Raw genomic sequence first — 14,773 nt, 5'->3', positions numbered from 1 at the left:
AAACTCTCCAATAGGTGAACACTCATCCAACATGTCAATATTATAGTAGCTTAAAGGGATAGAACCAGTTAATACAAAACCCTTTACGCTTCTTAAAAAAAAATACAAAACCCTTTACATAACATGTATAATTTGTTTTATATTTAATTATTTCAAAATAAATTTAAATTTTGAACTAATAATAGTAATACCTATAAATCAGAGGTACCCTATGAAAGACTTGGTTCACTTTCACTACCCTTTCAATGCCGAATTTTTTCTTTTCTTTAAGCTTGAAAATTTTCTTTCATTGAGTTATACTCCCTTCCCTTCGGCCTCTTTTGTAAGCCACAATTCCATTTTGCACACTTATTAAGAAGTTACTTTTTTGTCTTGATTTTATGTGAAATTTTTAAGATTCTACAATCAAGTAAAAAATTGAACAATTAATTAGGGGTACTTTTGGAATAATAGCATTTAATGAAGTTACTTTTGGTAACTTTTGCTTATATTTAAGGCCAATTTCTTTTAGGAAAATGCTAAACAGTGCCCCCGGGGCACTGTTTAAGGAACCAAATATAGTAATATCATATTAAAGTTTGTGCAGTCAACGCCTCGAAAGTCTAAAAAGTGTTATTTTCAATTTTAAAATTTCCTTTTTTGGTTTCCTTAACCAGTGCCCCGGGGGCACCGGTTAGCATGACCCTTTCTTTTATTGGCTTTTACTTATAAATAAGGCTGGAGGGATTCCACATGACATGTAATCAAAATTGTTAACCAAGAAAATGACTACACAGACATTGAGTTATTATCCTCATTCGGTCAGAGTCATTGTAACAGCCAAGATCATTTTTAGTACAGACAATGGCTTCTACTGTTAAGACAAATAGGATGAGGCTTTCTAAAACAGTGTTAGATTCATAATCCAAGAAAGTCACTGTCTTTTACTCTTTAACTGTTTGCAACATTTAAGTATAAAAGTCTATATTCCTTTCCTTAAATCAAGGCTTTACAGCTCACAAACTTCCTTGTAGTAATTTCATATATCTCCATTTTGAATTTTCAAGCTCTTTTTTTTGCATATATTTCTTCCATGAGGTAATTATTCTATTTAAGTTGTATCTGACATTAAATATTAATACATGGATTTTAAACTATAGTTCGCTACGATTTAGAATTCTAGATTTTATTCTTTATTTTTTTATCAGAGTAGTTTCGTAACTACGGGCTAAGATTCACAAACAATAAATGTAAAGAAGTAGAGAATTTAAAATTCGAATTTCGATTTCTTCAATAATCTACCAATTGAACAAACTTCACCGGACTAATTCTAATTCATTCTTTTAGTCAAAAAAAAATTCTAATTCATTCTAGTAGACTCAAACTTGTTGCAAAATTCTCAAGTTTTATGTGCTACTCTATATATCATTAAATATTGGAAAACTTTTCACTAACAAATTTACTATAATAATCACCTTATTTTATGTCATATGTCATTTTTTAAAATTGATTACCGGTTTTTCTGTGTAAAACAAACCTCTACACATTTTCATTCATTCTAAAACGTGATAAATTATCATTTGTCTAATTTCTCATTTTCTTTTTACATGCCACTTCATTATTTTCATGTTATTTTGTGCAAATGAGTCACAAGGAAAAAAAAATGAGCCACTAAAGAGTGTGGTTGAAAGATACAATTGATTTGTTTTAACTAAACTATATTTAAGTAGAAATGTGTTTTAGTTTTATAAGTTTAACTCAAGTGAAAATGTCAAAAGTATTAGGTTCGATATTTTTCACAGTTACTATGATTCAAACTAAGAATCTCATCTTTGTGTGCTTGAGTTTTCAATGATATTTGCCACTCCGACTACATTTCGGAAAAAGGTAGATATTTTCGGAGAGAATCAATTTTGTTTTGATTATGCAAAAAATTTGATTGTTACATGGAACTTGGTTGTGATAGATTGTGCTGATAGATGGTAGCATGCTCAAGCTTAGGATGGTTGAGGAAATTAGTCCTCTGTCATTTGAAGAAGTCGTGTGGCAAGATGATGAAGACAAGAATCTCAATCTCCAAGCGTGAGTCGCAACTCAGTTGATTCGTTGGTGCGTGAAGAGATAAGTGATCCAAGCAAGGTGGAGGGTTTGCTTCAAGTAATACATGATGATTGGAAAAGAAAGAACCAAATATGATTTAGTGGTTGGAATAGAAGAGTTAATTGGAGTGATAAGAAGGTTGAAGGTTTAAAAAATAAAATAAATAAACTATAAACAACCAAGTTGATGCACAATTGCTGCATTTCTTTTATGTGGTCTTCAAAAAAAAAAGAGCACAATTCACAATTGCCATGGAAAACTTAAGTTTCCATGAACAAATTCACCCATACTCTTTACCAAATTTTATATCCTAAATGTTTGTTCTTGTGTTATATCCCAAGTATCAAATGATTCCTTAAATTCTCCAGAAAGAAAATTATTCATATGAATCATTGTTTCAAACTCATTCTGCCATAGGCTTTCTCACCCATACTTGTAACCAAATTTTATATCCTAAGTATCAAATGATTACTTAAATCCATAAATAATCCTCAATTCACAGCTTTGCAATAATAATTGGAGTCCCCTGGGTATCCAATCATATCACCATTTCATGTCCAGAAAAATCCCCAACATTTTTTATCCCAACAAAAACTAAAATCATTTCACGCCCCAACTGGCAACTCTAAGATGTAGTCAGCCTATACAAATGCATCTAAATCACATACATGCACAGCTTCAAGAATTTATACTACATTATTCAATTGTTTGGCAATTAAATCAATACTTGTATGACTGGTGTGATACAAAAATTCTTTCAAAGAAAAGGAAATTATCAACTATAACTGACACTAAAACAGCTTGGAGCATCACCATTGGTATCAAAGGGGTGGGTGTGGTGAGGAAAAAACCATCTGAAATTTTAAGAACAAACAAACGGACAAAAGCACTTCTATTACAAATATTGGTCGTAAAACAATCTGCTAAATTTTTCCAATCATTTCCTGAAAACTACTTTAAGTAACAGCTTTTAATAACAGTCGATGTGAAAGCTGCACACACTGCTAGAAATTGTAGAAGTGCATAAAACCAAAACCCTGCAGCTTCAATCTAGAGGCAGTAGGCTTGTGGACGATGATGAGAGTATCAACAATCACTACTGCAAATTGCTAATCACATGAAAATTCTCCAAAATCAGCAAAACAAAATCTGTTACTTTTCAACTTAATCTCACACTTTGCTTTGTCTTGATCATTCGCTTCAGTGGACCTAACCAGGTCTGGCATTCATCCCATTCAGTAGTAGTGAGAAGAACCTGAAACACACAAGTAAAACAATTAAAATGTAAGTTCGATGCATGGTCACAACACAACTAGGCTGATGCTAGAATTTGGAATCGCAATTGAATTACCTGAATTTGAAGGGCTTCAGTAAAATCACCAATGTCTATCGCCTTACAAAGCTGAAGGAGCTTATCAGAAGCATTTTTGGAGATATCCCCACTGTTCAACTTCGCAAACAACCCACCAAGTTTCTTTGAGTTGTCTTCTATCTCCCGCTTCTTTGGTACATTTGCGCGTGGACCTCCCAGTGCTTCCGATGTCTCATTGAAAAGTCTTGTCAATGTGTTGACAATAGGCACTTGGTGTGCTGATGTCGTAAAGCAAAAATCAAAACCAAAAGATAATCAAACAAGGAACACAAGAAAAGCGAAATAAATTGTATAATTCAAGACTTATGTTTTCTGACTCAAAAAATAAACACCAGTAAATTTAGTTAGTTAGTCATTTCATTCAAAGAAAAATCCAAAATCACTGAAAAAATAAAAGAAATAGTACCAGGTACTCTTGAAGTATCAGCAGTCTGCACGGTAGGTGGTGGAGCTGCCGGTGCAGCAGCCGGTTGAATAGGTTGTGGCTGAGGGGGACTGGGAGGTTGACTTGATCCCACCCCAGGTCTTTGAACGCCAGCAGAACTAGGGATTGGCATGAATCCCATTGGATTTGAGGTAGGTGCCGCAACATGTGGCAAGTTGTGGCCATGACCCATGTTCATTTGTGATGGAGCAGGTGTAGGCTGGTAAGGTGGATTGGTAGGCTGGAATGGTGGATTGTTGTTTGTCTGAAATACAGAAACTCATTTTATAACCTTGCAAGTAGTAAAAAATACTTGATAATATCATATTAGAATTTAAAGATTAACTGACATTATACAATTGAGAACCCAATGTGGGCTGCTGATATAGCTCCACGTTTTTAAGCACGGGAGGAGTTTGAGGATCAAAAGTTCTCACGGGAGGTGGTGCTACAGAAGTACTTGAGAAGTTCAGCTACAAGAAAGAACGAATTAAACATTAAAAGCAACAGGGGAAAATCATCAATAACAACTAATTCAAATTTTGTTGAGAATATAACATCCAAATCACTCAAACCAACTACTATAAAAGAAAATTGTGTACAAAGAGGACTTGCTACTCAAGCCCACTAAATGATAATAAGTGGGAGCCGGTGCATGAGCCTGTTGTATATAAATGATACAAATAGTACCTACATGTCATAGTAGACAAGAAATTTCAAATGTACTTGTTCTATATAAATGATATGAATGCCACGGCATGAGTTTGGACTTTTCCATTCAACATTTTTCCACTTCACAACCAAACATTTGGAGTCAAAACTAACACTGAATTGACCATAAGAGTGGTCAAGGGGTAAAATTCTTCACAATAAACTAGTTGTCTGTCAGTAATCAACTTAACAATAAGTATATTTTATGGACGTAATCAGGAAATTTCTAAGTCAACTTTCACACTCTAAATATATTCACTTCAGAACTAATTTGGCCAAAGTGTATTAAAAGAGAAAAATATGCATCAGAGGAAATTTGACCTTTGCTCATAATCATTTATGAGTAGTTAAGGTAACTTGATGATGAACATTATGTAGGTTCACATTCTGTTTTCCCATCAATCCTAAGGGTGACAACTGATAACTCAATCAAACTCATTGACCACTAAACAGAACCCCATAAATATCATCCAAATGTGCAACAAGTGTTCCTTTTTTATGACATTTATATGATAATGTACCTGGGGAGCTTGGGGAACCTGAGTAGCCTGTGATGGAACAAACAAATTGGGTTGTTGGGGTTGCTGGTGTGGAACAGGAGTATTGTACCCACTCCCATATCTAGGATCAAATGGCTGTTGATAGCTATCAGGATATTGAACTCCAGGAACACTATGTGGCACTTGAGGGGATGCTGATTCCTGAGCAACAAATATTCAAAGGTATAGTTTCAAATTGCAGAGACACTATGCTTTGCACCAAAAGAAAAATGCCAAGGAACAAAGTTAAAGTAACTACCTGATAATAATTCATATTATAATTGGAATTATCAGCCCCATAAAAGGATCCACCGTGTGATTGAGAATTTTCAAAACCAGTGGTTTTTAAGTCTTTCTCTGCAACCATAATTAGAAGGGGGAAAAAGTGAAGAAAAACATAGGTGTGCAGAAAGCTTCATACGCTGAACGATAAAGGAAACACTAGACAGCGTAGCTGAAGTCATAAAATAATAATTAATTAATTAATTAACAAAACCATGAACATAGGCTTCTCCAATTGAGAGCCCTTCATATCAAAATGATTATGTACCTCCACCAAATGAAAATATCTGAAGAGAACTGCAGTTCTACATGGCAGATGTGACTTACTCCAAATTAATTTAATAAAATAAAATCTTTCCGAAAAGGATTTAGTAAAATTACTTGGTTTATGAACCATTAACCTCTACTAGTTATTAAAAATGCTAAAAACAATGTTAAAAGAGTGGTCAATAAGTAATCACTAAAGTAGTTAGGTCTTTCTAAAACCGGCAATATCTTCCTGAAATATTTTTTTTTGGGTTTTTTAGTAACCCTCCCTTGCTCCATAAAAACAAAGGGAAAAATGGTTAGGTGTATAATGTTACATGTGTAATAACAGCAAAATATAACTACGCACTGATGTTCACTATGCAATTATAATGGTAATGCTATCCCATTAGAATAAAATACACAAAAATGCTAGTACTTGAAGTATTCCTCAACCAGAAGTGGCATTTGAAGAGTCACTTGCTAATAAATAGCATTCTATTTTTATCATTTTCCTCTATTTTTTTAACCATGCCATATAGAAATCCAAGAAAAAGTTTACCAGGTTCCGTAGACAGTGCAATTCGGTCCTTCAATATCACAAGTTCTGTCGAAAGTTCTTCAGAACCCAAAAGTTTTAGATACTCCATTGCTGTGGTCAGCAACCCTTGACTTGCTAAGATTTCAGCATATTTTTCAACAAGCTTGCACAGAGAGGCACTAAAGCGCTTCTGCCCAGTTGCCAAGGCAAGAACAATAGTTTTTTCCATCAAATCCTAACAATGTATAATTGTCAGTTGTCAAGCTGTACTATTGGTAAGTGGGAGTTTTATATTATATTTACACATATTTACATGTACAAATAAGAGTATCAATCTTACCTGAAGAAGGTCAACATAAGATTTTCCCTCATGCTCATCTGACAGGCTCCTTGACCAAATTTCAACTGTTTTATCAATATTTCCAGCACATATAAAACAAAGAGTTGCAGCTAATGTATTGCCAGCCCCCATGAGTTTTGAAGCAAGTGTGTCACAAAGCATAGTCCATTCATCTCTCTGAGCAAACTGTTAACATGTGAAGACGAGAATTATAATAGCTTACTATAAAAATACCCAGTCATATAAATTTATGTCCCATTGGGGATTTTATAGTTTATGCTAAGAAAAAGATAAAGCATCCACATATTGTATCATGATCTTAGATTATGCTACTTCAATATGACAATTGGTAGCAATAGTATGTACTATGTACTATGTAGACAACATATGTCAAAAGGTTGAATCAAATTAGCTTGTTAATAGTAACAATTAGGGAGTTGGACAGTGTTGAAAATTGACCATGGTGGCGCCAAGGCAGGGAAAGTTGACAGACCACAATACAATGGGAGTGGTGTATTGGTTTTCATATGGTGAAGGCATGGTGGCCGCAATGAAGTTGGTGGCCATGGTGGATCTTAGAAAGCCATATTTATATGGTGGAATTTAGGCTCGCAATCATAATCTGCCATCGACAACATCGAAGTTACTTGAGTTAGTTACTACGTACAATAAACAACACAAGCCTGTTGCCTATAAATAGGAATAGGGGTTGAGGTGGAGAGGATGGAAGTCAACTGGGAGAGTTTAGATCTCTCGAATACCTGAGTTTTGTTCCTGCATCCAACAAAGATTTCTCTTTCCTGATCCAATTCCTATCACTTGGTATCAGAGCTCTAGTCTTGGAGTTGGGGGGGCATTTAGAGTGATGTAGGTTCAAGAACAATGCCAAGATTTGACGGGAGTGACAAATGTACTGTTCTGGGTAAAGTTAAAAACGAGCACCAACAAGAACCAGTGGGACAGGTAGAAACAGAAAAAGAATAAAAGGAAGTGACTAAAGACAAAGAAAAGGGGAAAACAACATTTGCAAACTCTTAAATGAAGTCTGAACACTACTAAACAGCATTTGCAACCAGAGTAGAAAGAAACCTAGGGAAAAATAAATATGAGTAACTGAGTCTGAACACTACTAAAATTTTCATAGGTTAACTCCTTTATTCCCTTTTAATCAATTTAAGAATTATAGGAAGACTAAAATGGTGAGCATACTTTAAAAACTAACCGAAAACAGTTAGATCAGCAGCAAAGACTAATGAGACTTACACTGCAAAGAAGAGCAAGGGTTTCTTTCCAGAATTTTAGAGGCCTAGTGTTCACAAGGCTTAAGAGATCATTGCTCACCATCGCTGAAACAACCTGAAAATAGAAATGAACCACAAATGAAAGAGATTTACAAAAAATAAATATCTGGTAGGAATTTGACAACTTTTGTTGGATATGAAATTTAAACAGATTGTAAGATGTAATAATATCAACTACCTTTAAGTATGGTGATCGGTTCTTCTTAAGGTATTGATCCCGTGTACTTTCCCACAAGGAGGTACTACCCACGTGAGCAATAACTAAAGCATCAGCCCACTTATTAGCAGATATGCATTGAGAAACTGCCCCCTTGTAGTCCCCAACAACTAAAGCACGCTGAACACTGTCATCAAATGAAGGATCACTGCTCTCTTCCACTTCCACATCATCATCTTCGATTTTCTCTGAACCATTTGCATTATCTGCAACAACAAAGTTGCTTGCAGCCATAGATGGAGGAGTCTCAGCTTTAGGACTGGGAAGATTGTTAAAGAAATCCTCCCCGTTGTCAGAAGAGAAAATATTGGTTTCAGTAGTAGCCACATGCCCTACGTTATTAACAGCTGTGTCCTCAAGTCCAATAGCATTTACTTCCTGAGAAATATCATCACTAACTGTGTCTTTTGTTTCACTTGGTGCGTTAAAACCAAGGTGTGTGAGAAGTTTTGTTCTTGCAGTTCCATCATCTTCAAACATAACCTTCAAAAAGCCCCATGTTTCCCTTTCCTCCTCGGATCTGCCATAACAATAAAAAGAACTCAACATATGCAAGAGCCACAGCCTAATTGTGAGACTGACAATCAAATGCAAACAGCATAAAACAATATTGCTCTCCGAGGATATAACTTACTCTGATTCCTGAGTCTTTTTATCACATAAAACCCTTAATAAAGTTCTTTCCCCATTCTGTATTGCAGCTTCAAATTCAGATGATCGACTCACCAGACCGTCTTCAGTGACCATGTTATGCACATAAACCTGAAAAATTATAACTAAGTTGAACTCAACTGAAAGGTTACAGAACATGGACAAAGAAATATACTCAAAGTACTAAAATCTTGCCTCTGAAGCCCCAGCAGGAGAACCTGAAGCACTGGGACGAAATGACACAAGTTTACCTCCAAAGCCAAATGACACACCAGCAGGACGTTTATACCATTTTGGAGCTCTCAGCGGTGCTGCACAGAAAGGACAGGCGTGTGTCATTTCACCACCAAATGCCACAAAAAAAAAATAGAACCAAAACAAGCATACACCACCAAATGCTTATAAACAAACAAAATCTACATAGACTAAGCATGGAACATGCAGATGATTTATAAGAAAGTAAATATTATAGTTAGTAACTTATTTGATAGAATTAAATAATTAAAGCATCACCTGCACTAAAATCAGTCTCTCCAGAACCACGGCAACCCTGCAGATAACCACACGTGTTAGAATTAATAATATGGCCAGTAAAGGGATCAGCAGGAAGGAGTATTGAAAGCAGATTATGTCTAAAATATAAAAGTTGAAATAGGCATAACTTATTCAACTTCCTATACCATCTATGCATATGCTTCTTTGTCTACTACAACTAAAAAATTGAATATATGAAGGCCAAAGTATTAAGCCAAATGTTAAAATTAATATATAAGCCAAGTCTATACATGAAAACTGATTGATAGGATTTAGGGCCCGTTTGTTTTATCTTTTTTTAAAAATGATTTTTAAAGTGTATTGTTTTTTTAAAACAAATAATTAACAAATAATTTTTTTATAAAAGCTTCAAGTGAGAAATTGGTTTAAATAGCTTCTCTTAAAATGCCATTTTAAGTATTTCATCATTTTGTTACAATTTTTTTTGGATGATAAATTTTAAAACATCTCCGTAATAAGAAGCTATTTTAAATAACTTTCATTAAAATCATTTTTAAGATATCTTTTTCAAAAAAATGTGATTTTTATTAAGTTAAAATCTCTTACATGTATATTTAAGTTATTGAATGTCAAAATCACTCTTTTAATTTATAAAAAGATGAATTTGAAACAACTTTTACTATTTTTAATTAAGTTATCATAAAAAACCATTTTTAAAAATACAAAGAAAAAATCACTTTTATTAAAGCTAAAACAAACGGGCCCTTAAGGAACTCTGCTCACAACGGCTTCTTTTTCGTCTACTAAAAGATATATGAAGGCCTGAATTCTAAGCAAAATGTTAAAATAAGAATATAAGCCAACTATATGTGAAAACTGATAGATAGGATATAAGGCACACTATGATCACAAAAGTAGAAATCCAATTTATAGTCAAAGGTCAGTAATTAAAGGGAAATTATAGAGGAAAAAACAAGAATTTTATTTACGAGATGGAATTTATAATTTTGGAGATCAGTTCCATGTCTATAACTTGAACAAGAACAAATTATCTTACAATTCATAGCATGATTGAAGTGATAAAAGATGTGAAGGAGAACATGAAATTGGATATTTTTAAACAATATTGCAGAGTGAAATACTAATTCATTCTACCCTTTATGAGAGAACTTCAATCTATACCACAATAACAACTATTAAATTTGTGACCAATAATAATCAAGCAAAAAAAAATTCAATACAACTAATCTACTTTTTCGTTTTCCATATCACACCATTCCTAGCTAATTAGTCTCAAAATTAATAGTTAGAGTATACTTGCACATAATTGCAAAGATTAAAATAAAAAATTAAAAAAAAAACTCCAAATTATATTTATGTACCTTAATATTGTATATGCCTATTTTTCCATCAAAGGAAGATGCTGATATTACTCCAGGTATCTTAGAATACCAATGCACATCAAAGTTCCAGTTAGTTCCGGCTGGCAATTCATAGGCAATCTGAGCTCACCCCCAACCAAAAAAGAAAAATTGTCACTACTGGAAAAGTGTCCTATAAATAGTAAATCTAGCCAAATATGGCAATTTTGAAATTCTTCAAGAAAAAAATGTGAAAGCGGTAAAAGGAAGGCCAAACACCACCTCTCCAGAAATAGTGTCCCAGCATATAGTTCGGCTATCCTTGCCACAGGTAAGCAAATAAGAGCTATCATTGGGACACCATGACATTGCAATTACCCCTGATATCAGAGATTAAGACAATAAAATAAAGTCAGATAAACTTAAAACAGTGATGGAGACTGTGTAGCTTCACAGTAAAAGCTAAAAGAACTATAAAATTAAGATCCATCCATGAAGCCTATAAATCATTTAAAAAACATGCTACTATCCATCTTCACATTAATTTGACAGGAACAATCAATAATCTTGCAGTACATCATACTTGATCAAAAAGCAAGAGCCGGAAAACAGAGCACTAAGGAAGAGAACACCATAGGTAAGAATAATATAAATAAAGTAACCGCTAAAAACCATAAGAAAAATCTTATATTGCATACTCTTTATCATGCCCAAGCTATGTTACGTTCTAAAATATCTAGATTTTGCTAGACCCCTATGCCCTTGTAAAATACACATGCTCTATATTGTATTTTTGCTTCCTAGCACTCTCTACCACTTGTCATATACAATTCACACGTAATTGGGATCTACAACCGTCGGACTTTAATTATTTTTTACTAGTTACTCGTTTGTTTCCCATATGTTTTTCAATGGATTCGTGGAAGGGGAATAAGAATAAAACAAAAAGAAAAGGTAGCATTGATAATGACAACTAGGAAGACACAGAGAATACAATAAATCATAAATAAATGAATGGCTGAGTTTACCTCTAGTGTGCCCCTCAAACTCCTTTATCGGTGTCATTATATTTCTCATATCCCAAAGCTGCGCCAACATGCTCATATAAAGTCAATACACATACACATTACCTTTAAAATAAACAGACAATCCGCAGAGACTATACCCTTATAGAAGGAGATCCGTCTTCATCTGATGCAACAACAAGTTGTGTAGCAACATCAGGATTCCACTGCAAAGCTGAGCACCGCCGTCTAACTGAGTCTGCAAAGCTGTCGGTTCAAATAGGACATACAAGGTTACAGTGAGTTCTTTTTGGCAATTTAATATCATACTTTTTCAAAACCAAAAGGCAAGAGATGATCGAGTTACCTTATCACTGGCTTTTGCTTCTTTAGGTCCCAAACCACTGGAGAACAAAACCAAAATTTTAAAAAATAAACAAAAAAAAATTATCATCCCAACAAACAATACAACAATGAGAACAAAATATAAAGGTTGAACTTAATCGCTTCCTCACCAGTGGTCCCATTATATGAAGTGGATGCTAATATGTGTTGCACTTTACTATTCCAAGATAAGAATGAAACTTCCCCCTGGGAAGCAGAGCCACTACCCTGCACAATGATCATAAACACTATATGTGTAAAAATATCAAATTATAGAGCCATATATTTGAAGATTAAGAGCATATTAATCCATCAAAAGAAGGGGTGACTAAACACCATAATAGAGGGAAAAATTCTGACCTTTAATGGTGGAAAATGTGTAGGCTCTGAAGGATTGGCCAAATCCCATATGCAAATTTCACCATCCTCAGCCCCAGATGCAAGAAGATTGGGTGCAATTGTATTAAACTCAAGTCCACGAACCTGAAATATAAGAATGTCGAAGATATGATTTCAATAGCAAACACTACAATATGCCAGAGAACAAAGAAGGCAATTAAAACTTGCAGCAAGTAGGCTCATAAAAACAGAGAAGAACATACCGGTCCCTTATGCCTTACAAGGTGTCCAACTAGAGAACTTTCATTTTCCTCCGAACTGAGAATTTATTTATCAGAAAAACAAAATCATCAGAAAGACATTGAGAAAATTGTATCATGCGACAATAAAATTAAAACATTGATCAATCAAGCTAAGAAAGCTACATACAGAAATACAAGTGTATTTTATCAACAACTTCAACCAAACCAAAGAAGCTCCATTTGTTTACTCAAACAGAAACTACAGTGTTTCTCCATTTTCATGACAAATCGACAACCATTCTATTGTTACATAATTTGACAGTAATTTGATTTTGGTTTTGGTTTTGATGTTGCGACACATAGTTTATGTATAAATGGCAGCAAAGATTATCCTTCACTTGCATCAAATCACAAAAATTGACAGGAAAAAGCGTCTTAAAACTCTGGATAGTATGGCATTGCATTCATAAAATAAAATTAGTGAAATTTTGCATACAGATGTGTAAAATTCAGGACCCAACCATAGTGATATATTCATCAAGAAAGCAAATTGTACTAAAGAGTAACGAGCAGAGAAAGTATATATTAAAGTGGATCGAAATTCTCCAGACTTAAACCACCAAAGCATTTAGCACTATGTGAAAATTGTAACTGAACTATATAAAACAAAATTCGGTAAATTCCAAGATCAATTCATCAATTCATAAAGTCAGAAAAGCATTTCTGCTTCTCTGAAATCCGAATTACTAATATATATAATCATATCTCCAATCAATGCATTTCACAATCGATTAAACTAAATCCAAATCATCAATTCTTAATATGAAAGAGAGAAAAAAAAAACGCGCAAGATTGAAAAAAGAAAATGAAATTACCGAATCAGAGTGAGAGGATTCCAGATATCAATGTTTCCATCGACTAATCCACCAGCAACGAGTCCAAGAGAAAAACCTTCAGAAGAAGAACCGTTTCTCCCCCAAGATAAACGGTTGAAACGGTCGGAGCTAGGGTATTCAGCAACAAGAGGCAGTTCGGGATCATCGGATTGGAAATCAAGCTTGAATATTTCAAGATTTGCCGATGAGCTAAAAGATAGATCAACGGCGCCGGCCATAGTACCGGCAGCGAGATACGGTGCATCGGGCGCCAGCGCCACTGACGCCGATCGATTAACCCCTTTGATACACGCCATTCGATCTCAGAAAACCTAATAACAATTGAAATCGAGAATTGAGAATTGAGAATCGGAAATTGAGAATGAAACTGGATCTAGAAAATTCGAATGTTTGGATCTGATCTGTGAAATGCGAGAGAGTGTGAAGAACCACTCTCTTTTTTTTCTCTCTTTTTCTTCTCTCTACGTTTTTCTTTATATTTAATAGAATTTTGCGTTGTTTCTTTCTGAGTTTATTTGCTTCACTTTGAAAAGGGTGGTAATTGTCTGTAACGTGCAACCGGTTAAGCGAGTTTGGATGGAAAAAGGCGTATGAGTACACGTTGCACTGGATAGTAACTCGTATGAGTGCATGCTTACATAAAATCTTATACATAATCCAATGAGATGGTGACATCTGTACTTTTTGTGTTGCGAATTTATGATGAATGCTTAGTTCTGACATAAATTATTTTATCATCAATATTGTTCCATTTCATTTCGACTCAAATCATATCATATATTTCTAATTAAACTGAATAAATCGCATGCATCAAAAACAAAACTAAAATTAAAGATTTTTTAAAATAAAATAAAAAAATTAAAGATTTTTTAATTTAAATCATTTATATTGTCATAGAAAAACATATTTTATTAAAAAATTATTAAAAGTTTTATAAAAAAGTACAAAAAAGTATAAAATCATATATAAAACAAAGCTAATGCTATGGTGGACCACCTTCACAAGTTATCTATCGAATATGAATTTTACAAAATTCACTACTGGATTGAAAGTTTATATTGTATAGATCATCATAAATTTTTTTAATTTTTTTGAAAATCATTTGATATGTTATTGAGACCCATCAAGATTTACGTTATTTAATAAACCGTTAATCTTGATGTGTCTCAATAACATATCAAATGATTTTCAATTTTTATAAATTTTTCTATGAATGGTCTATATGATCTAAACTTTCAATCTCTTATGCCAAAACAATTCTCTTATGCCAAAACAAGTTTGAAATATTTTATTACTAAAGTGTGAACTAGTTGAGTTACTTTTTGTAAATATATATTTTATTACGTTAC

At 33.8% G+C, this 14,773-nt stretch overlaps 1 protein-coding gene across 2 annotated transcripts; it reads right to left on the bottom strand.

Moving 5' to 3' along the window:
• Window positions 1–2,756: 2,756 nt before the first annotated feature.
• On the bottom strand, window positions 2,757–14,048 carry LOC123920760 (protein transport protein SEC31 homolog B). 2 transcript variants are annotated; one of them, XM_045973075.1, is made up of 22 exons: window positions 13,404–14,048; window positions 12,550–12,604; window positions 12,308–12,430; window positions 12,079–12,175; window positions 11,931–11,967; window positions 11,725–11,830; window positions 11,588–11,645; window positions 10,842–10,939; window positions 10,581–10,700; window positions 9,217–9,253; window positions 8,899–9,014; window positions 8,687–8,814; window positions 8,014–8,572; window positions 7,798–7,890; window positions 6,535–6,720; window positions 6,216–6,429; window positions 5,385–5,482; window positions 5,108–5,287; window positions 4,226–4,348; window positions 3,858–4,140; window positions 3,431–3,669; window positions 2,757–3,334 (listed from the first exon to the last, which is right to left on the bottom strand). In XM_045973075.1, exons 1-22 carry the CDS (start codon window positions 13,718–13,720, stop codon window positions 3,239–3,241), a joined length of 3,363 nt encoding a protein of 1,120 aa, XP_045829031.1. In that variant the 5' UTR covers window positions 13,721–14,048; the 3' UTR covers window positions 2,757–3,238. The 2 variants fall into 2 exon arrangements, with proteins under 2 accessions (XP_045829031.1, XP_045829030.1); XM_045973074.1 differs by having other exon boundaries at window positions 7,798–8,572; window positions 13,404–13,930.
• Window positions 14,049–14,773: the final 725 nt, after the last annotated feature.

Source organism: Trifolium pratense, linkage group LG4 (assembly GCF_020283565.1).
Source record: "Trifolium pratense cultivar HEN17-A07 linkage group LG4, ARS_RC_1.1, whole genome shotgun sequence".
Taxonomy (NCBI): Eukaryota; Viridiplantae; Streptophyta; class Magnoliopsida; order Fabales; family Fabaceae; genus Trifolium; species Trifolium pratense.
The sequence above is the reverse complement of the archived record's forward strand: the minus strand, read 5'-3'. Positions and strand labels throughout refer to the sequence as shown.